Source organism: Corythoichthys intestinalis, chromosome 2 (assembly GCF_030265065.1).
Source record: "Corythoichthys intestinalis isolate RoL2023-P3 chromosome 2, ASM3026506v1, whole genome shotgun sequence".
Taxonomy (NCBI): Eukaryota; Metazoa; Chordata; class Actinopteri; order Syngnathiformes; family Syngnathidae; genus Corythoichthys; species Corythoichthys intestinalis.
Window position 1 is genome coordinate 73,904,044 of NC_080396.1, and position 22,517 is coordinate 73,926,560.

The following is a 22,517-nucleotide window of genomic DNA, read 5'->3' on the forward strand; positions in this document are numbered from 1 at the left end:
CGGAGATTTATCTTCCAACATGACAATGATCCAAAACATAAAGCCAAATCTACAATGGAATGGTTCAAAAATAAACGTATCCAGGTGGTAGAATGGCCAAGTCAAAGTCCAGACCTGAATCCAATCGAGAATCTGTGGAAAGAGCTGAAGACTGCTGTTCACAAACACTCTCCATCCAACCTCACTGAGCTCGAGCTGTTTTGCAAGGAAGAATGGGCAAGAATGTGAGTCTCTCCATGTGCAAAACTGATAGAAACATACCCCAAGCGACTTGCAGCTTTAATTGGAGCAAAAGGTGGCGCTACAAAGTATTAACGCAAAGGGGCCGAATAATATTGCACGCCCCACTTTTCAGTTTTTTATTTGTTAAAAAAGTTTAAATTATCCAATAAATTTTGTTCCACTTCACGACTGTGTCCCACTTGTTGTTGATTCTTGACAAAAAATTAAAATTTTATATCTTTGTGTTTGAAGCCTGAAATGTGGCGAAAGGTTGCAATGTTCAAGGGGGCCGAATACTTTTGCAAGGCACTGTACCTACCTACTTCCTTACATATTACCTACATACTTACTTACGCATCGATCACCTACCTACCTACCTACCTACCTACCTACTTACGGATTACCTACTTAATTACTTACTTACACATGGATCACCTACCTACCAACCTACCCACCCGCTACCTAAGTGGGTGGGTACAGAGGTAGTTAGTTATGTATGGGTACCTTACTAAAATTACATATTCACGCATGGAACCTACCTATTTACATGATTACTTACGCATGGATTACCTACCTACCTATCAACCAATCCATCCACCCATGCACCTACCTCCCAACGCATGGATTGGACCTACCGACTTTTCTACCTACCTACCTATGCATGGATTACCTACCTCCCTATCTACAGATTACCTACATAATTACTTACTTAGACTTGGATCACCTAGCTACCAAGGTAAATGGGTAGATAGGTGGTGGGTGAGTAGACATACATAAGTAGATGGTTGGTAGATGGTAGATAGGCAGGTAGGTAGGTATACAATCTATACATAATTAGGTAAGTAATTTGGTAGACCTTGTCATTATATATATATATATATATATATATATATATATATATATATACACACACAGTGGGGAGAACAAGTATTTGATACACTGCTAATGGGTTTTCCCATTGGCAGTGTACCAAATACTTGTTCTCCCCACTGTATATATATATATAAATAATTGTCATTATACAAGTGTATAATGAACAATATACTGTATGTACTGTATATACAGTATATAATATCTGGGATATTGAATACTGTATGACAGAGCAGTAAGAATGTGCAGAATGAACAAGCCAGGAAGAGGCTTATAATACGCAATGTGTGACCAGGAAATGCCCTAAAATCAACAAGAAGTGACCCAGGAATGGCCCAATATGAATAAGAAGTGACCCAAAATCATTTTGTTTGCATTTTTAGCCACATTTCAGCTGCTGAATTTTGGGCGCATACGTAAAATAAAAGCTGGTTTACCCACCCAGTAGAGGACATCGGTCCAACCTTCCATGGTGATGCACTGGAAGACGGTCAGCATGGCGAAGAAAATGTTGTCGAAATTGGTGATGCCGCCGTTGGGGCCCTCCCACTTGCCCCGGCACTCGCTCCCGTTGCTCGTGCAAAAGCGACCGCTCCCGGCGAAGGCGCACGGCGACGGGTCGTCCTCCACCATCAAACCTGAACACGGATGACAATTACATCTGTATATGAATTCAAATGGATATGTCAAAACATATTCATAAATTAAATGAAATCATATTTGATGCAGGCAAAGTTAACTCGAAAAAAACCTTTTTGGAGAAATGCTTTTTCTTCCTATTGGTTTTGGGGATTTACAGGTCACATTCTATTCTATTGTTTTGGGGTGACTTCCAGTTGATTTTGGGGCATTTATGAGTCACTTCCTGTTGATTTTGTGTCATTTCCTATTGATCTTGGACATTCCCGGCTCACTTCTTGTAAACTTTGGGTCACTTTCAGTCTATGGATTTTGGGGGCATTTCCAGGTCAACTGTTATTGATTTTAGGTCACTTCCCTATTGGTTTTGGGGATTTACGGGTCACTTTTGATTTTTTTGGGGGGGTCACTTCCTGTTAATTCTGGGGCATTTACGGGTCACTACCTGTTGATTTTGAGGTCACGTCCTGTTTATTTTGAGGTCAATACATTTCATTTTTGGGGGGCATTTATGGGTTATCCCCATTGATTTTGGGTCACTTCCTATTAATTTTGGGCCACTTCGTTCGTTTTGAGGCATTTACAGGTAATTTTCTGTGATTTTTGGGTCACATCCTGTTCATTTTATGGGTCACTCCCGTTGATTTTGGGTAACATCCTGATGATTTTGGGGCATTCCTATATCACTTTTTGTTGATTTTGGGTCACTTACTGTGGATTTTGGGGCAGTTCAGGTCACTTCCTGTTGAATTTTAATCACTTCCTGTTGATTTTTGGGCATTTCCAGGTCACTTCTTGTTGATTTTAGGTCATTTTCTATTGATTTTGGGGCATTTCCGGGTCATTTCCTGTTCTCCTCTGTTACTTTTTATTATAGGTCACTTCATGTTAATTCTGGGGCATTTACGGGTCACTTCCTTTTGATTTTGGGTTAATACTTTATATTTTGCGCATTTACAGGTCATCTTCTGTTTATTTTGGGTCACTTTATTTTGGGGAATTTACAGGTAATTTTCTGTTAGTTTTGCGTCACGTCCTGTTGATTTTGAGGACAATATTTTTAATTTTTGGTGCGTATATGGGTCATCCCTATTGTTTTTAGGTCACTTCCTGTTGATATTTGGGCCACTTTATTTGTTTTGAGGCATTAATAGGTAATTTTCTGTGATTTTGGGTCACTTCCTGTTCATTCTGGGACATTTACGGGTCACTTCCTGTTGATTTTGGGTCACTTCCTGTTCATTGTGGGTCATTATCAGGTCAACTCAAACTGATTTTAGGTCATTTCCTATTGGTTTTGGGGATTTACAGGTCACTTCTTATTTTTTGGGGTCACTCCCTGTTGATTTTGAGCTCAATAAGTTTTATTTTGGGCATTTACAGGTCATCTTCTGATGATTTTGGGTCACTTTATTTTGGGGCATTTACAGGTAATTTTCTGTTAGTTTTGATTTTTTGGTCACTTTGTTTGGGGCATTTAAGGGTAATTTTGGGTCACCTTCTTTCTGTTGATTTTGAGGTCAATACTTTTAATTTATGGGGGCATTTGTTTGTTTTGAGGCATTTACAGGTAACTTCCTATTGATTTTGCATCACTTCTAGTTGATTTTGGGTCACTGTCTGTATGTGGATTTTGATTTCCGGGTCACTTCGGTTGGTTTATTTCGTTGGAGTATATTTTTGTAAAAAAATAAAATAAAATAATAATAATAATAATAATAATATTTATAGCGCTTTTGTGGGTGTTGTATGTACCACTGGAAATTAATGGAGGGAATGACTTAATGAATTGGAAAAGTCGATAAAATATTTTGTCCAATTTTGGCATTTTCTCCCCCAAAAAACGTCTGATCACTTTTGGGCGCCTTGATTTTGTGTTTTCACGCATCCCTCTCACCAGTGCTGGAGAAGAAGCAGGTCTTGTGCATCCTGCCGATGAAAAGCTCCAAGCCAATGATGGCGTAGATGATGATGACGAACATGACCAGCATGCCGATGTGAAGGAGTGGCACCATGGCTTTCATGATGGAATTCAGCACAATCTGCAGGCCTGCACGCAGTCGGGAAAGGCGCGTCAGAAAAAAGAAGGGGGAGGAAACATACTGGGCACTCCAGAAACTGTCTAAGGAGAAGAAGAAGGAAGTAGAAGAAAAAGAAGGAAGTAGAAGAAAAAAAGGAAGAGGGAAAAAAACGCCCTGGCTACAACAGAAACCATCTAAGGAGACGAAGAAAGGAGAAGTAAAAAGAAGAGAGGAAGGAAAAGAAAGAGGAAGAAGAAGAAAAAGAAGAAGAAAAAATACACCAAGCACTCCAGAAACTCTCTAAGGAGAAGAAGGAAGAGGAGGAGAAAATTCACTGGGCATACCAGAAACTGTCTAAGGAGAAGAAGGAGGAGAAGAAAAAGGAAGGAGAGGAAGAAAGAAGAGAGGAAGTAGTACAAGAACAACTAGAAGAGGAAAACACTCAGGGGACTCCAGGAACATTTCAAGGAGAAAGAGAAGGTGAAGGAGGAGAAGATGAAGAAGGAGAAGAAGCACACGCACTGGGCACTCCAGAAACTGTCTAAGAAGAATGTGAAGGAGGAGAAGAAGAAGAAGCAAATGTAGTGGGCACTTCAGAAACTGTCAAAGGAGAAGAATAAGGAGGTGGAGAAGAAAAAGAAGGAAGGAGAAGAAGAAAGAGAAAAATAAGGAGGAGAATAAAACGCACTGGGCACCCCAGAAACTTTCTATGCAGAAAGAGAAGGTGAAGGAGGAGAAGAAGGAGAAGCCACAACCACACACTCTCCTCTTGCCTTAACCGATTAGCCCTGCTCAAAACAGCAACAGTCTCCTTCTCCACCTCTGCCCCTTGGTATACCCCGGATCTCCACATTCTTAAGAAGCAACGCAGACAGCTTGAACGCCTCTACAGAAAAACCGGTCTCACAGTTCATGTCCAAGCCTACAAACACATAGTCAATATTTACAACTCTGCACTCAAAACAGCCCGTTCCAATTTCTATTCTCAAATTATCCACTCTAATTCTTCCAACCCCCGTACCTTGTTCTCCACTTTCGCAAAACTCACCAAACCCAAGGACAATATCACTGCCACATTCACAACAGACAAATGCAATAACTTTCTGTCTTCTTTTCATGCAAAAATCCAAACTATACACAGTTCACTTGCATCCACTTCCTTCAGTTCTCTTTCCTCAGATCTTAACAGTCCTCCACTTACATCTCACAGCTTTCCCTCCTTTTCTCCTCTTGCTCCCTCTGACATCTTCAAACTCATCTCAACCATGAATTTCTCCAGCTGCAATCTCGACCCCATACCATCTTCTCTTCTTAAAACCTGTATTCCCACTCTCATTCCTCTTATCACCAACATCATAAACACCTCTTTCACTACTGGCTCAGTCCCCTCCCCACTCAAACTTGCCACCATCACACCCCTCCTGAAAAAACCTGGCCTTAACCCCGACAACCTGGACAATTTCAGACCCATTTCCAATCTCCCACTTCTCTCAAAAATTCCGGAACGATCCGTCATAACCCAACTTCAGCACCATCTCCACTCCTCCCATATGTTTGAAACATTTCAATCCGGATTCCGTGCACACCATAGTACTGAAACAGCTCTCATCAAAGTAACCAATGATCTTCTCCTTGCCGCTGACTCTGGTTCCATCTCCATCCTCCTCCTCCTCGACCTTTCTGCCACATTTGACATCATTGACCACAACATCCTCCTCCACCGTCTTCAGTCAATAGGGATATCTGGCACTGCACTCCTCTGGTTCACCTCCTTTCTCTCCGATCGTCACCACTTCGTCTCCATCAATAACCATAAATCCCACACCTCTCCAGTCACCCATGGTGTCCCCCAAGGTTCGGTCCTCGGCCCCCTCCTCTTCATAATCTATATGCTTCCCCTCGGTCAAATCATTCGCCACCATGGACTCAATTTCCACTGTTATGCAGACGACACTCAACTGTACATTTCAGCTAAATCCATCACCCCTGTTATTCTCTCTAAAATCTCAAACTGCATGTCCGACATAAAAACCTGGATGGACAATAACTTTCTCAAACTCAACAGTAACAAAACAGAACTTCTCATCACCGGACCCAAAGCTCTCCTCTCCTCTGTACAGAACCTCACTCTCCTCATTGATGGTCACCCTGTCACCCCCTCCACCTCCGTACGCAATCTTGGCATCATAATGGACTCAACACTGTCATACCAATCACACATCAGCCACCTCACTAAATCCTCCTTCTTTCATCTCCGCAAAATCGCCCGCATCCGTCCCTCCCACTCCCAAGCCACAGCTGAAATACTCATTCACGCCTTCATCACATCCAGACTCGACTACTGCAATAGCCTCCTCTATGGTCATCCATCTTCTCATCTCCAAAAGCTGCAATACGTCCAGAATTCTGCCGCCCGCCTCCCCACCCACACCCGCTCCAGAGAGCACATCACCCCCATCCTCCAACAGCTTCACTGGCTTCCAATCTCATACCGGATTCAGTACAAACTCCTCCTCTTCCCCTACAAGTCCCTCCATAACCTGGCCCCTTCCTACCTCACTGACCTTCTACAACAGCACTGTCCCTCCCGCCGCCTACGTTCTTCCGATTCCAATCTCCTCACACCCATCACTCGCATTAAGCTCCGAACCTTGGGGGACCGTGCCTTCGCCGCTGCTGCTCCCTCACTCTGGAACTCACTCCCAAAACCCATCAGGAACTCGGACTCATGACAAAACTTCAAATCACTCCTAAAAACCCACCTGTTCAAACTAGCTTTTCCCACTTCTTAATTCTTAATTCTGTTTATGTCTTATGTTATGTAAAGCGTCTTTGAGTGTCCAAAAAAAGCGCTATACAAGTTTGATGTATTATTATTATTATTATTATTATTAAGGAATAAATGTAGTGGGCACCCCAGAAACTGTCTAAGGAGAAGAAAGAGGAGAAGAAAAACAAGGAAGGAGAAGAAGAAAGAACAGAGAAAAAGAAGGAGTAGAAGAACAACTAGAAGAAGAAAACACACAGGGGACTCCAGAAACTTTCCAAGGAGAAAGAGAAGGTGAAGTAGGAGCAGACGAAGGAGAAGAAAGAAAATGCACTGGTTACTCCAGAAACTGTCTAAGGAGAAGGTGAAGGAGGAGGAGAAGAAAAAGAAGAAGGAATAAATGTGGTCGGCAATCCAGAAACTGTCTAAGGAGAAGAAGGAGAAGAAAAAGAAGGAGGGAAGGAAAGTAAGAAAGAAGAGAGGAAGGGGGGGAGAAAATGCACTGGGGACACCAAAAACTGTCTAAGGAGAAGGACGGAGAAGAAGAAAGAAGAGAGGAAGGAGGAGAAGAAGAAGAAGAAAACACACAGGGGACTCCAGAAACTTTTCAAAGAGAAGGTGAAGGAGGAGAAGACGAAGAAGGAGAAGAAGAAAACGCACTGGGCACTCCAGAAACTGTCGAAGGAGAAGAAGAAAATTCAGTGGGCACTCCAGAAACTGACTAAGGAGAATGAGGAGGAATAGAAAAAAGTGGAAGGAGTTGAAGAAAATGCACTGGGCACTCCAGAAACTGTCTAAGCTGAGAAGGAGAGCGAGATGAAGAAAAAGTACTTCAGTAACTGTCTAGGGAGAAGAAGATGGAGAGGGAGGAGAAGTAGGAGAGAGACACACTGGGCACTCCGGAGACCAGTCGGAGCGGTCTCAAGACGCGGAAGGCTCTGAGAGCTTTGACGTCCAGTCCTCCGGGTTTGCCGGCCGCGTGGTGGGCCTCCCCCGGCTTGTGGTCCGTCATGGCCTCCGCGATCACACTGAACAGCCTAGGAGGGAGGACAATGCCAATGCACCATCAAACCACCATCATGGAATTATGGAATTTACTGTTGACTGGATGTCTATCACCATCAACGGCAATGTTAGCGGGATGACCGGACTCGAGCACAACTGGTCGGCTTTTATTTTGAATACCCGACAATGACGATGATGAAATCCAGCAAGTTCCATCCACTGCGGATGTAGGCGCTGGGGTGCATGACCAAACCGTAAGCCAGAATCTTGGTAAAAGTCTCGATGGTGAAGATGACCAGGAAGACATATTCCACTTGTTCCTGAGAGCAGAAGAACAGAAGAAAAAGTCCGCCATCTTCAGTCACGACAGGCTCCAGCACCCCCCTGCTCCAGATAACGGTTTCTGGCCCGCTAACCTCTTTAACCCACTGACCGCGTAAGCCGGTCAGTCAGCCAATCCTTTTAGCCAAACCTGCCGCTTAACTACTTCGGTGCCATCGATGACGCTAGACGTCCAATCACCCTTCTGGTGAGTTGATCAATACATTTGTTCATTGGGTTTCAGCCCTCCCACGTCAGTAGGTTTGAACATCTACGCTGACGCTTGTACTACAGGTATGCGTACTTGTGTGTTCTTCAATAACAAGTATGTGTACTTGCATTAATTGTAATACAAGTACACATACTTGCATGTTCTTCTATTACAAGTATATACACTTGCATTTATTGTACTATTACAAGTATATACACTTTGCATTTATTGCATACATTGTTCTACAAGTACGTGTACTTGCGTGAACTTATACGACTAGTTTGAGTACTTTCGTGGACCACAAGAAGTTGCATTTACTGTACAACAAGTATGTGTACTCACATGTACCACAAGACGTTGCATTTACTGTACTACAAGTACGTGTACTTGTAGTACTTGCATGTACTACAATACATGTACTTGGGTGTCCTACAAGTATGTGTACTTCTATTACGTGTACTTGCATTTATTGTGCTACAAGTACATGTACTTGCGTGAACCTATACTACTACTTATACAAGTATGCATACTTGTGTGAATCACAACAAGTTGCATTTATTGTACTACAAGTATGTGTACTTGCATGTTCTTCTATGAGAAGTATGTGTACTTACAGGTACTTGTACTGCAAGTAAGTGTACATACTGTATACTAAAAGTATGTGTACTAGCATAGACCATGACAAGTGCCCATTTATTGTAGTACAAGTATGTGTACTTGCATTTATTGTACTACAAGTACATGTACTTCTCCTTGAAGTACATGTACTTGTGTTTACCTTTACCAGATGTACAACTACATACATGTACTTCTATTAGAAGTACTTGTACTACATGTACTTGTGTGTACTTCAATTACGTGTACTTAGATTTGTTATTCTACAAGTACGTGTACTTGTATTTATTGGACTAGAAGTACACATACTTACGTGATTTTGCACTTCAAACGTGTACATGTGTGAACCATGACAAGTTGCATTTATTTTACTACAAGGACTTGTACTAGAAGTACACTGACGACATTAAAAGTACATGTACTTGAGTGGACTTGCGCTAGAAGTACATGTACTTGAGTGGACTAGAAGTACATGTACTTGAGTGGACTAGAAGTATATGTACTTGCGTGGACTTGCGCTAGAAATACATGTACTTGAGTGGACCTGCGCTGGAAGTACAGTACAGTACATGTACTTCAGTGGACTAGAAGTAAATTTACTTGCGTGGACTTGGGCTAGTATTACATGTACTTGAGTACACTTGCGCTAGAAGTACATGTACTTGCGTGGACTTGCGCTAGAAATACATGTACTTGAGTGGACCTGCGCTGGAAGTACAGTACAGTACATGTACTTCAGTGGACTAGAAGTAAATTTACTTGCGTGGACTTGGGCTAGTATTACATGTACTTGAGTACACTTGCGCTAGAAGTACATGTACTTGCGTGGACTTGCGCTAGAAATACATGTACTTGAGGGGACTTGCGCTAGAAGTACAGTACAGTACATGTACTTCAGTGGACAAGAAGTACATTTACTTGCTTGGACTTGCGCTAGTAGTACATGTACTTTCGTGGATGTGCGCTAGAGTAGTACATGTACTTGAGAGGACTTGCGCTAGCTCGAAGTACATGTACTTGCCTGGACTTGCGCTAGCAGTACGTTTATTTGCGTGGACTTACGCTAGCAGTACAAGTACGTATTTGCATGGACTTGCACTAGCAGTATATGTACTTGCGCTAGTAGTACATGTACTTCAGTGGACTTGTGCTAGAAGTACATGAACTTGCGCTAGTAGTACATGTGCACCAGAAGTACTTGAGTGGACTAGCGCTAGAAGTCCATGTACTTGAATGGACTAGTGTTAGAAGTACATGTGCGTGGACTTGCACTAGTTGTACATGTACTTCAGTGAGCCTGCGCTAGTAGAACATGTACGTGCGTGGACTTGCGCTCGTAGTACAAGTGCTTGTACTAGAAGTACATGAACTTGCATGTTTGTATTACAAGTACGTGTACCTTGCTTTTATTGTACTACAAGTATGTGTACTTGCATGTAGCTCTATTAGAAGTACATGTACTTGCCAGAACTTGTACTACTGTAAAATGATATGTCCAAGGCTTGTACTTCTATCTATCTATCTATCTATCTATCTATCTATCTATCTATCTATCTATCTATCTATCTATCTATCTATCTATCTATCTATCTATCTATCTATCTATCTATCTATCTATCTATCTATCTATCTATCTATGAAAACTTTTGTCGAAACACACCAGTTGATGGTTGGTAGCGTTGGAGTCGTCGTCGGGGTACGGCTTAGTCACCCCCATGGCCACGCAGTTGGCAAAGATGGCCAGGAGGATGAAGATGTCAAAGGGCCTAAAGATGGTGGTTAAGGCGTCATCAAAGACAACATTAGGTGAGTTTTCGTTTTGGGTCAAAGGATATTTCCACTCCACCAGCGCCAGCGCCGCCATGCGGATGGGGTTGCTGAGGGTCAGGCAGCACAGGGCTCGGGGGGCTCGCAGGGCCGACTTGTTGGCCTGCATGGCCTTCTTGGCCCCGCCCCCTCTCTTTTTGGCCGAGCCCGTCGAGCCCAGCGTGTCGGATTTGCCTCCGTCGCCCCCCGGAGGGCCATCTGACAAATGCGGGGGAGAGCCACGGTTAGCGCTAGTTTTGCTGCTCGATGTTCATAGGTCACTTCCTGCACATTTTGGGTTACTCTGGGGTCACTTCCTGTTGATTCCTTGGCACATTCTGTTGGTCTTGGGGTATTGGCTGATGATTTTGGGGCATTCCTTACTCACTTCGTGTACATTTCAAAACATATTCTATGGATTTCTGGGTCACTTCCTGTTCACCGGTCACTTCCTGTTGATTTTGGGGCATTTCAAGGTCACTTTCTGTTGATTACAAGGCACTTTCTGTTAATTTCGGGGCACTTAATGATGATTTTGGGGCATTTCTGATGCACTTCCTGTACATTATGAAACATATCTTGTTGATTTTAGGGCATTTCTGAGTCACTTCCTGTTCACTGATTACTTCCTGTTGATTTTGGGGTATTTCCAGCTCTCCTCCTGTTGACTCTGAGGCCCTTTCTGTTGATTTTGGGGGACTGATGATTTTGAGGCATTCCTGATTCATTTCCTTTACATTTTGAAACATATCCTGTTGATTTCTGGGTCACTTCCTGTTTACTGGTTACTTCCTGTTGATTTTAGGCCATTCCTGATTCACTTCCAGTACATTTTGAAATATATCATTTTGATTGTCATATCCTCTTGATTTTAGGGCATCTTTAATCACTTCGAGTTCAATGGTCACTTCCTGTTGATTTTAAGGCATTTCCAGGTCACGCCCTTTTAACTAGTCACTTCCTGTTGATTTTGGGGCATTTACATGTGACTTCCTGTACATTTAGAGATACTTCATCTTGATTTGGGGGCATTTCTGGGTCACCTCTGTTCATTAGATTTTGGGGTATTGACATGTCACTTTCTTTACATTCTAAGTCATACCCTCTCGATTTTATGGCATTTTCAGGCCATTATCTGTCCAACTGTCATTTCCTGTACCATTTGGGTCAGTTTGGGCTTTGCAAAAGCATCCCCACATTTATAATTGAGACCTGGCGTCCACATCAGGGGACATGACATTTCAGCTCATGTACTATTACTAAATGTAATGTAAATGTCATGTACACGTATGTGTACGCCAAGTTTCATGGAGTTAAGTTTTGTTTGAAATACAACAATTACCAAAAAAATATGGTCAAGCGCTCTATAAATGGCTAACGAGCCGGCAGGTCCCTTACCTTTCTTGCCCCCCTCCATGCCTGAAGTTTACCACCCTCAAGTCCGTTCGCTCCGGGATCGCCGTAAGGCCACCGGCGCCCTAAAAGTCTGCACGGGTCACAGCCGTCCAGCGTGCGTGCGCACACGTGCGTCCTCACAAACGCAGAAGAAGCAAATTTCGTCCGCGCTCGCGGCGAATCGGGCCAAAGTGTGAAGCACTGGCGCTGACACCCGCGTTGGGATTAAAGCAGTTGAGCCGTTTAGAGGGATGAGCGGGAAAATCTTCTGGGGGGGCGCTAAAGTTCCTCCAGGTGGAGGAATTTGCTTGAAGACAAAAAAACAAAACAAAAACAAACTAATACTGAGGACAATTTGGGAACGTCTTCCACTTTCCTCCACTTTGGGAACTAGGTACTTTTTGGCTACACCGCTGTGCAGTACTATGAACAAACGGCAGGTGGTGCACTTTGACCAACTAGAGCAGACGTCCAATCCGTTTGAAGCGGGAGAATGTTGTTTGTTAATTCGCTGACAATGCTAACCCTGCCACTTCAAATGGATTGGACGTTTATATAGCGCCGTCACTGGCAGCCAACGACTTCACAGCAGATGCTTTGACATTGATAAAACAATCGTTTGACAAATAAGCAAATTTTAACTTGATTTGAATGTCAATGCATTGACTTTGATGGGATGTCGCCCCTCGGAGACCATGTTGGTTTTCATGCTTCTGCTAGTGTGAATTTTAATGAGTTCATCACTAGTCCAATCTATTTGAAGTGGGAGACTGGAAGCGTGTTGAACCCAGGCGGTGCCCTATTACCAAATACAACCGCGAGAGGGCGCTAAAGTGCCTCTGGAAGTTTCAAAGGACGTTATTGATATACTGTATTGGAGTACCTTTCTCAAATTCAAATTTAGCATTTCAAATTCGGTTTAGATGGAAATTTGGATTCACTTTCTGTTGGAACAAATGTCAGACTAGGAAATTATGAAAATAAAAAGGGTGGGATTTATTCATAAATTGCTCATTTTTTTATTCATGTTGAAATTTGTGTATTTAAAAAACATTTTAACATAATAAAAAGTACAATAGAAAATTAAAGATTGAATATAAAAATTTAAATATATATTAAAAATGTTGTAGGTTGATAACAAAAAGGGAAATATTTTTATTTAATTCGATTTCTTACATTGTTTTTTTTTTAATGATCTTTCCATTAGATTTTCAATTTTAGTCGTTTTGTTTCAATGTAATTGTCTATTTTTTATTATTTGTTAATTTCGGATATTTTTAGTTTTAAATTTCATTTTTCTATATTTTGCTGTTTTGTTAATTCAGGATTTTCCAGTTTTAGTATTTAAATTTTTTTTTTTTTTTTTAAATAAATTTGTTTTGTCTATTTATTTTAAGATAAGTACAGGTAAAAAATAAATATTAAATATAATAATTTTTTAAATATATTAAAGATTTTTAGGGATTAATACATTCTTTTTTTTTTTTTTTTTTTACTTTTTAAAAAAAAAACCTCTAAATCGTGTTTATATAATTTTTTAAATTAGAATTTCGAATTTTTGTTGTATTTTTTCAAGATATTATTTTTTTTCATTTAAGATATTTTTATTTTTAAAATTTTCTATATATTGATGTTTTCCCATTTTTTTGCATTTTTAAAATTAAATTTGCTATATTTTAAAAATATTTTTGTTAATTTGAGATATTTGTTTTATTTTTTATTTTACATTCAATTTTCTATATTTCCTTTTTTTAAAATTATTTTTATATTTTTTGTTACATTTTTCAATTTGATATTGTATATACATTTTGGAGTATTTTTTTTTTAATTTGAGGATATTTTTAGTTGTATATTTTTAATTTAATTTTCTACATTTTCTTTTTCTCTGAAATGATGTAATTATTTTTTTCATTCATGATATTTTTAGTTTATTTTTTTAATTGTCTATATTTTGCCGTTTTCCCATTTTTCGTTGTATTTTAAAATGATTTTAAAAAATATTTTAAAACGATTTTTGTTAATTTAAGATATTGGTTTTATTGTTTAAAATAAAATTTTCTGTATTTTCTTTTTTCAAAATGATTTTCTAATTTTTTGTTATAATTTTCAATTTAATGTTGTATATAATGTTTCGAATATTTTTTTTTTATTTGAGGATATTTTTATTTGTATGTGTTTAATTTAATTTTCTTTATTTTCTTTTTTTCTTAAATGATGTTCCAATTATTTGTGATATTTTTAAATTTTCCTTTTTGTTTTAAATTTTATTTATGATTTCCTAAATTTTGGGTGATATTTTTCAATTGAATTTTGTATGTATAATTTTTATGTTTAGTAGAACTGTAGTTTTATGTACCAAGTTTTTTGGTTTTTATTCTGACGAGGGCGACGCCCTCTATTGACAAGTCCTGGAACTTCCGGGACGTGAATTTGAAAGCAGGGAGGGGAGGGAGGAGTCGTGCCTCGTTTCCCCACTCGTGATCGAGGTCACGTTCCTTTCCCTCGACCCCGCCTCTCGACTTTCGCCCCGCCCCCGGAGCGAATAAAAACAGCCCACCCTCCTTCCTGCGTCAAACAGTGTCCTCCACACCCAGCTTATCCTGCCATCCATCCTTCGACCTCGAGAAGGTCAACACCCGTCGACGTCCGTCCGCAAATGGGTCCTCGGTACCACTGAGAAGAACATCTTCTCCTCTGCCATCCGAACCTCTCAGCCGCTCGAGCGCGAAAGCCTTCCGAAGGGTGAGTTGAGCTAATCAGCTTCAGGACCGACCGGATCAGACCGGACCGAAGCTTGTTTACGCAGACACACGCGTGAGCGAAAGCAGCCCAAAATGGAACAAAAACAACTTTTAATCTTGTGGAGGGAGGAAAAATAGAGGGCAGGTCGTCGTTAGTCGAGGAAATCTCTTGTTTTTCAGTAGATTACTCGCTAAATCGGGCATATTTATCACATAAAAAGGCTAGCGTAAGGAACTGGCGGCCATCTTAGTGCGGTCAGGGGAGTTTTAGTGTGACTTTCCACGCTTTTCTCTTCAATTTTCGACGGATTTACAAACGCTTTGGTGAATAACATATATACATATTAATAACCATATATAGGAAGGACAATAAATAAATAAATAAAAAATCTATGTTTAATAGAAATGGGATGAAAAAATGCTCCAGCTGGTCGTAATTGGAGAGTATTTACTGTTTTTCTCCCGTTCAACTAAAAAGACATTGAAGAAAAACGGTAAATTTTCTCTGTTAACATTTTTTTCCTCCAAAAAAAAAAAAAAAAAAAAAACGGTATGATCTGTAAATTCCTTAGTACATTTTTTAAAAATCTATTTTTAAATTGTTTTTTATTTGCAGACTGAAACGTCTTTTTTTTCTGGCTGTATAAATAAATAAGAAATCTACTTGCCCCCCCCCCTTATTTTTTGTAAACCCAAAAATGAAAAAATGTTTAATTTACCCCTTATCATAAAAAAATAAATAATAAATCTTTGAATTTAAAAATAGATTCAAAGTTCTTTTTTGAACATCTTCCCTACATTTAAATTTCAGACTGAAATGTCTTTTTCTGGCTGATTAACTTAAAATTAAAAGAGAAAATGTACTCCCCCCCCCCCCCTTATTTTCTTGTTAATCCAAAAATGTTTACAGATTTCTTCTTTTTGTAATAAAAACGGTAAATAAGTTTAAAAATAAATGTTTGAATCAATTTTTAAATTAGTATATATTGTCATTTTTACTGTGTAAGTTTTGTTGTTGTTGTTTTTTTTTTTTTACATTTGTAGATCTTCCATCACGTTTAGATTTCAAACCGAAACTACCTTTTCTGGCTTCTGGCAAAGCGTGCTTTTATTGTGAAAGGTCCGTTCTTGTTGTTGTTGTTCACGCAGTACAAGGTGTCCTCACCCGCTGATTGAAATCCCCACCTGAGCCATCTGCCGAGTGTCATATCAGTTTAAGCTTCATCTGCTCACCTTTTCCTGTCCACAAAATCAGAAAACCCTAAAAAATAAGGCTTTCCATCTATTTCCCATCTGTGGAATCAATGGTATTTTGTAGCAAAACCTTTAAAATGATTTTTAATTTTTTCAATTTCACCCCTAATGTTCATAATTTGCACCAACCTCAAATATCCCCCCGATGTACAGAGACTCAAAATTAAAGGAAAGTGACCTTTAAGTGCCCTAAGTTACCCCAAAATCAACAGGAAGTGACACACACACGCCTTAAAATCAATTTTAAAAATGATCCAAAATTTACAGCAGCTGCTATACTCTCATACATACAGGACGTGACCCAGAATCAACAAGAAAGTTATCTTGAAATGCCCCAAAATCAACATGAAGTGACCAGTGAACAAGAAAAGCCCCTAAAATCAACAGGACATGATTCAAAATTTAGTTATCGACTTGGCGGTGACCCAAAACTTACAGAAAGTGACCTAAAATTAAAAAAAAAAAAAAAAAACTGACTTGTGAATTTCCTATAATTTTCAGAAAAAGCCCTGAAATCAATAGGAAGTAACCTGTAAATATCCTAATGAAGACAGAATGCTCTAAAAATAAACAGGAAGTGACCCAAATCGGACTCCTTGTTTTGTATTGATTTGTACATATATACATCCAAATCATCTAAACTAGGAGTTATGGCTTTGAATGCTCGTCTTTACGTGCCATTGACTGGGCTAAATGTCCAATCCATTTGGATTGGGAGGGGCCAATGCAGAGTTCAAAACTAATTGTGGCAGGCGCGTACAAGCCAGACTTGTGTGTCATTTGTTTTTGTTTTTTTGTGTTGTTTTTTCCCAGATCGCCAAATTTCATCCATTGTTTAGCGGTTTTCCACCCCAGGTCGGAGAAAATGGCAGCCATTCCATCCGGCGGTTCCCTCGTCGCCACTCACGATTACTACAGAAGTAAGTGTCACCTCGGGCTTTCCGAAAGCGGTCATCATCAAACATTTTTTTGAGATGACTAGGCTAGTTTTTAAAAAAGGTTTTAAAAAGTCTTACTTTGGTTGGCTTAACAAGGACTGGGACTTTCATTGAGAATTTTCTAACTTAGTGGCAAACAAAATCAACGGCTTTAAGAGAGTCGCCAGTTATGGACGCCACCAACGGAATTTTTGCATCTAGTGCTATACATGTGATATTTAAAAAGGAGACTATATCAACAGGAAGTGATGTGGATGGGTTAGGGTTTGCTAAAAAAAAAAAAAAATCAACAGGAGATTCCCCAAAAACTGGAAGTGACTTCAATATGCCGAGAGAAAATGACCTGGATATGTTGAGAAAGAAATGGGACCTGGAAGTAAACATGGGAAAAAAAATGGAGGAAGTGATATGGATTTGTGTGCGTGTGTGTGTGTGTGGGGGGGGGGGGGATTAGGAGGAAGTGATATGGATTTGTTGGGGGGGGGACAGGAATTGACCCGGAAATGCCGAAAAAAAACAAACAGGAAGTGATCTGAAAGGGCTGTGGGAAAAAAAACAGGAAGTGATATGGAAGTGCCGGTGGACAAAACAACAATAGGAAGTGACACGGAAGTGCCGGTGGAAAAGAAAAACAACCACAACAACAGGAAGTGACACAAAAAGTGCTGGTGGAAAACAGCAGGATGTGACACAGAAATGCAGGCAAGAAAAAAAAAAAACAAGAGGAAGTGACCCGGAAATGCCAGAGGCGTGGGAAAAAACAGGAAGTGACCCAGAAATGCTGGAAGAAAAATCAACAACAGGAACTAACCCGAAAATGCCAGAGGGGAAAAAAAATGATCACAACAGGAAGTTATCTGGATATGATCCAAAAACATGTCACCCAGAAATGGCCACAGATCAACATGAAGTGACCCAGAAATGCTTGAAAATTGAAACAAGAAGCGACAAAGTGGCTTTTAAATGCTCCAGAATAGAATTTCAGGCATCTAGCCTTTTCTATAGGAAGGTCTGCTCTGCAAGCCTGGAATTCCAGACAGCCTGTCAGTCCGGTAGCTCTAAAAAAATATATGTGTTTGCAGGGCGCATCGGGTCCACCTCCAGCAGCAGCTCATGTAGCAGCGCGGAATACTCAGGAGAGGTCATACCGCACCACCCTGGTAGGTGGCGCACTTCAACCTCCTCTTCTTCTTCTTTGATTTGTTGTAAGTGCGCGCTTTTCTTTGTCAGGACTTCCCAGGCAAGACTCGGGCCACTGGTGGACCTCCTTTTTCTTTGCAAAACCCACACCCGAAAGCCAAAAGTAAGCATATTTTTCACTCAATAACATAAATCCACCTCATGTTTTTTTCGTTAAAATGATGAGGACTACAAAGATCCAAGAATATTTTGATTTTTTTTTTTCCTTTAAAAAAAAAAAAACATTTTAAGAGATACAGTATATAAAATAGATTTTTTTTTTTTTTAAATAACGGGAACGTTGATTTTTACTTTTGAAAATCTTTTTTTCTCCCTTTATGAACTAATACATTGAAATTGATTGTAAAACTAGTTTACTGTTTTTTTGTACATTTAAGAAATGATTAATAAAGGCAATATTTATTGATTTTAATGTATTTTGCAAGTAAGAAATGTGTATATATATATATATATATATTTTTTTTTTTTTATTTTTTTTTATTTTGACAAATGACAACTTTTTTAATGTGCATGTGTATACCTCCAATGCTTTGGTTATCGGAATATGAATTTAAAAAAATATATATTTGTATAAATAAACTTATTTTTAAGAAAAGGCAAATGCATTTTATTTTTATTTCAGGATTTTGCCATTATTTATCTGTATTCATAAAATTATAAAAAAAATATATATTTCTAGTATAATTTATGTACTAATTAAAAAGTCGTATGCTGTATTTCATAATTATAAAAATATATATAAATTTTAAAACGTATTTTTAAAAAAATTAAATTATAAAATTTTTGTATCTGTATTTATTTAAAAAATTAAACTATTCATAATTATATAAAAATACAGGGTGTTCCAAAATGGTTGACCCCATTGTAAATGCCCATATCTCGGAAAATACTCGATGAATCTTAATGAAACTAAATACTCTTTGTTAAAGGTCATAAGTTTTATTGGTTAAATTTACAAAGAAAAGTACAAATACAGTGGGGCAAATAATTATTTAGTCAACCACCAATTGTGCAAGTTCTCCTACTCGAGAAGATTAGAGAGGCCTGTAAATGTCAATATGGGTAAACCTCAACCATGAGAGACAGAATGTGGGTAAAAACACAAAATCACATTGTTTGATTTTTAAATAATTTATTTCCAAATTAGAGTGGGGAAATAAGTATTTGGTCACCTGCAAACAAGCAAGATTTCTGGCTGTCAAAGAGGTCTCACTTCTTCTAACAAGGCTCCACTCGGTACTTGTATTAATGGCACCTGTTTTAACTCATTATCGGTATAAAAGACACCTGTCCACAACCTTAGACACTCCAAACTCCACTATGGCCAAGACCAAAGAGCTGTCAAAGGACACCAGAGACAAAATTGTAGACCTGCACCAGGCTGGGAAGACTGAATCTGCAATAGGTAAAACACTTGGTGTAAAGAAATCAACTATGGGAGCAATTATTAGAAAATGGAAGACATCCAAGACCACTGATAATCTCCCTCGATCTGGGGCTCCATGCAAGATCTCACCACGTGGCGTCAAAATAACAAGAACGGTGAGCAACAATCCCAGAACCACACGGGGGCACCGGGTGAATGACTTACAGAGAGCTGGGACCACAGTAAAAAAGGCTACCATCAGTAACACAATGCGCCGCCAAGGACTCAAATCCTGCACTGCCAGACGTGTTCCCCTGCTCAAGCCAGTACACGTCCAGGCCCGTCTGCGGTTCGCTAGAGAGCATTTGGATGATCCAGAAGAGGATTGGGAGAATTTGTTATGGTCAGATGAAACCAAAATAGAACTTTTTGGTAGAAACACAGGTTCTGGTGGAGAAAGAATACTGAATTGCATCCGAAGAACACCATACCCACTGTGAAGCATGGGGGGCAAACATCATGCTTTGGGGCTGTTTTTCTGCAAAGGGACCAGGACGACTGATCTGTGTAAAGGAAATAATGAATGGGGCCATGTATCGAGAGATTTTGACTGAAAATCTCCTTCCATCAGCAAGGGCATTGAAGATGAGACGTGGCTGGGTCTTTCAGCATGACAATGATCCCAAACACACAGCCAGGGCAACAAAGGAGTGGCTTCGTAAAAAGCATTTCAAGGTCCTGGAGTGGCCTAGCCAATCTCCAGATCTCAACCACATAGAAAATCTGTGGAGGGAGTTAAAAGTCCATGTTGCCCAACAACAGCCCCAAAAAATCACTGCTCTAGAAGAGATCTGCATGGAGGAATGGATTAAAATACCAGCAACAGTGTGTGACAAGCTTGTGAAGAGTTACAGAAAACGTTTGGCCTCCGTTATTGCCAGCAAAGGGTACATTACAAAGTATTGAGATGAACTTTTGGTATTGACCAAATACTTATTTTCCACCATGATTTGCAAATAAACTCTTTAAAAATCAAACGTGATTTTCTGTGTTTTTCTTCTACATTCTGTCTCTCATGGTTGAGGTTTACCCATGTTGACAATTACAGGCCTCTCTAATATTTTCAAGTGGGAGAACTTGCACAATTAGTGGTTGACTAAATACTTATTTGCCCCACTGTATTTGTTGGTTCTATGACAGATTTTCATAAATGTTCAATGTGAGCGCCGCCTGTGATTTTGCACATGTCGAGTCTGTATTAGAGTTCGTGCCAAACTTGCTGTAGCATGTCTTCGGTAAGTTTCCAGTGCAGCTGTAATTCTGTTTTGTTGTTTAGTTGGTGCCTCCCTTGCCAAATTTGTGAAGAAGGCATGCTGCACGGTCTTCGGTAACTGAGTCCGAGCATATTCCAACAATCAAAATGGCTTTTCTTTTGAGGTGAACGGCATTTTTTAACCTGAAATGCCAAACGTTACACACAAAAACTTTGGGGGGGGGGGGGGGGGGGGGGAATTTGAGGTCATTCCAAGGAAAATTGTCAAAAGTAATGGCCGACGAAATGGGGTCAAACATTTTGGAACACCCTGTGTATGTATATTATAAAAACGTTTTTATATAAATGTTTTTAGCCAATGATTTATTATTATTAATTTTTTTTTTATCAAGAGGTTCAAAATAAAAAATGTTTGACATCAACTCCTCGTCCAGACGTCCCCGCCGGCTTTTTGCACGTTTTCCACAATTTTTGTAAAGTACTTTTTTGTCTTTGGTCAGAAACGGGATCTACACAGTGGGCAATGGTCAGGTGACCTGCGTGGCCAGGGAAATGCTGCTCAAGCGCCAAGTGAGCGAGAGCAGCGACACGGTTAAGCCAGACGCCCCCGCTCCCCCCCAGCCGCCCGCCACCTCTTCCTAAAGCCCCGCCCCCTTGGCGCCGACTTGCCGTCACCTTCCAGACGGAGATGGCGGCGCCGACGACCACCACCTATTACGCTAAATACATTTGCTTTTTTTCTTGTATAGTTTTCATTTGTATGACGACCAAAAAACGACATGTTTTTCATCCATTTCTTTGTGGTTTCTCATCATTGCGGATACAAATAAAATAAAATAAAAATCCAGCATTGCTCTCCCGTTGGTTTTTTTTTTGTTTTTGTTTTTTTTTTCACTTTAATAAACTCATTCATGCAGCACTTTACTATGGAATCACAGGAGTGCCAAATTTAAAAAACAGAAATAAGTGAAACTATAAAGGTCGTTTCACACTAACAAAATGGAGGGAGCCACGTAGACGCTGTCAGGAAGTGAAAAGAGGCATATTGACAATACATGTACTCCCCGGGCTAGAATGAGCTCCGTTCCTACGCTGGCGACGTAACCCAAATTTCGTTATTAACCCTTTTGAGTACCCCTAAATCACAAAATAACTATCCAAAAAGTCCAAAAGTATTTGACTCTTTAACACTTTGGCCAATTTTGTCTGAATTTGCATGCCTTTTGTTTCCTTCATATTTCAAAGAAAAAAAATGTTCACAATAATAATAAGTTGGGTCCCTTTTTCAGGACACCATAACCTTCATGTCCAAACTGTTTTCTTCACTGGCCAATTATATTCAACATTATGGACCCTCCTTTTGACTCCTCTTTCCCCTCTGTTATCAGGCCCCCCACAGTGTCTGCAGGTTAATTTTATTACCTAACAATAGCACCACTATGTTCACTGGTAGCATAGGCGTGTAACAATGTATTTCTTGTATGTTCATTTCTTCTGTCTGCTTCCTTTCTGTCCCCCCATAATCCCTTCATGCTTGCTGCTTTCTCCGAATAAATAAAACCGAATGAACGACCACAATGGGAGCATATCAAATAAGTTCATTTATACTGGGGATACTATTGACAACCTATAAAGAAATTGACCCAGGAACAACATCTGAAGCCTCAGGCCAGAAGAGTGTAAGTCCTAGGGCAAACTCCCAAGGCCTCTGCTTAGAGGCCCTGAGCTTGAAAATAACAGTGTACATACATTTTTTTCCTCAAAACCCTTTTCTCCGAGGTTGCGTAACCGCCAGATGTGGTCTGCGTATTACATAAGGCGCTGCCTTGCCACAGAGCAAAGGTAGGTCAGCCAGACCGCTCTTGAGCGGTCG

The 22,517-nt window shown here is 39.9% G+C and overlaps 2 protein-coding genes across 2 annotated transcripts in view; one reads left to right on the top strand and one right to left on the bottom strand.

Moving 5' to 3' along the window:
* Positions 1–12,273, bottom strand: part of LOC130906057 (voltage-dependent L-type calcium channel subunit alpha-1D-like) — a 63,678-nt gene extending 51,405 nt beyond the window's left edge. Inside the window, exons 1-7 of the mRNA XM_057819972.1 lie at positions 11,876–12,273; positions 10,507–10,696; positions 10,332–10,437; positions 7,705–7,844; positions 7,411–7,556; positions 3,629–3,781; positions 1,534–1,730 (exon numbers count right to left, since the gene is read on the bottom strand). Of these exons, the coding sequence (XP_057675955.1) occupies positions 1,534–1,730; positions 3,629–3,781; positions 7,411–7,556; positions 7,705–7,844; positions 10,332–10,437; positions 10,507–10,696; positions 11,876–11,894 (951 nt within the window). The 5' untranslated portion in view covers positions 11,895–12,273. The remainder of the gene's footprint in view (positions 1–1,533; positions 1,731–3,628; positions 3,782–7,410; positions 7,557–7,704; positions 7,845–10,331; positions 10,438–10,506; positions 10,697–11,875) is intronic.
* A 2,149-nt stretch (positions 12,274–14,422) lies between these two features.
* LOC130912495 (pancreatic progenitor cell differentiation and proliferation factor A-like) lies at positions 14,423–21,496 on the top strand. The gene is made up of 5 exons (XM_057830620.1): positions 14,423–14,614; positions 16,681–16,787; positions 17,888–17,965; positions 18,036–18,108; positions 21,145–21,496. Exons 2-5 carry the CDS (start codon positions 16,733–16,735, stop codon positions 21,284–21,286), a joined length of 348 nt encoding a protein of 115 aa, XP_057686603.1. The 5' UTR covers positions 14,423–14,614; positions 16,681–16,732; the 3' UTR covers positions 21,287–21,496.
* Positions 21,497–22,517: the final 1,021 nt, after the last annotated feature.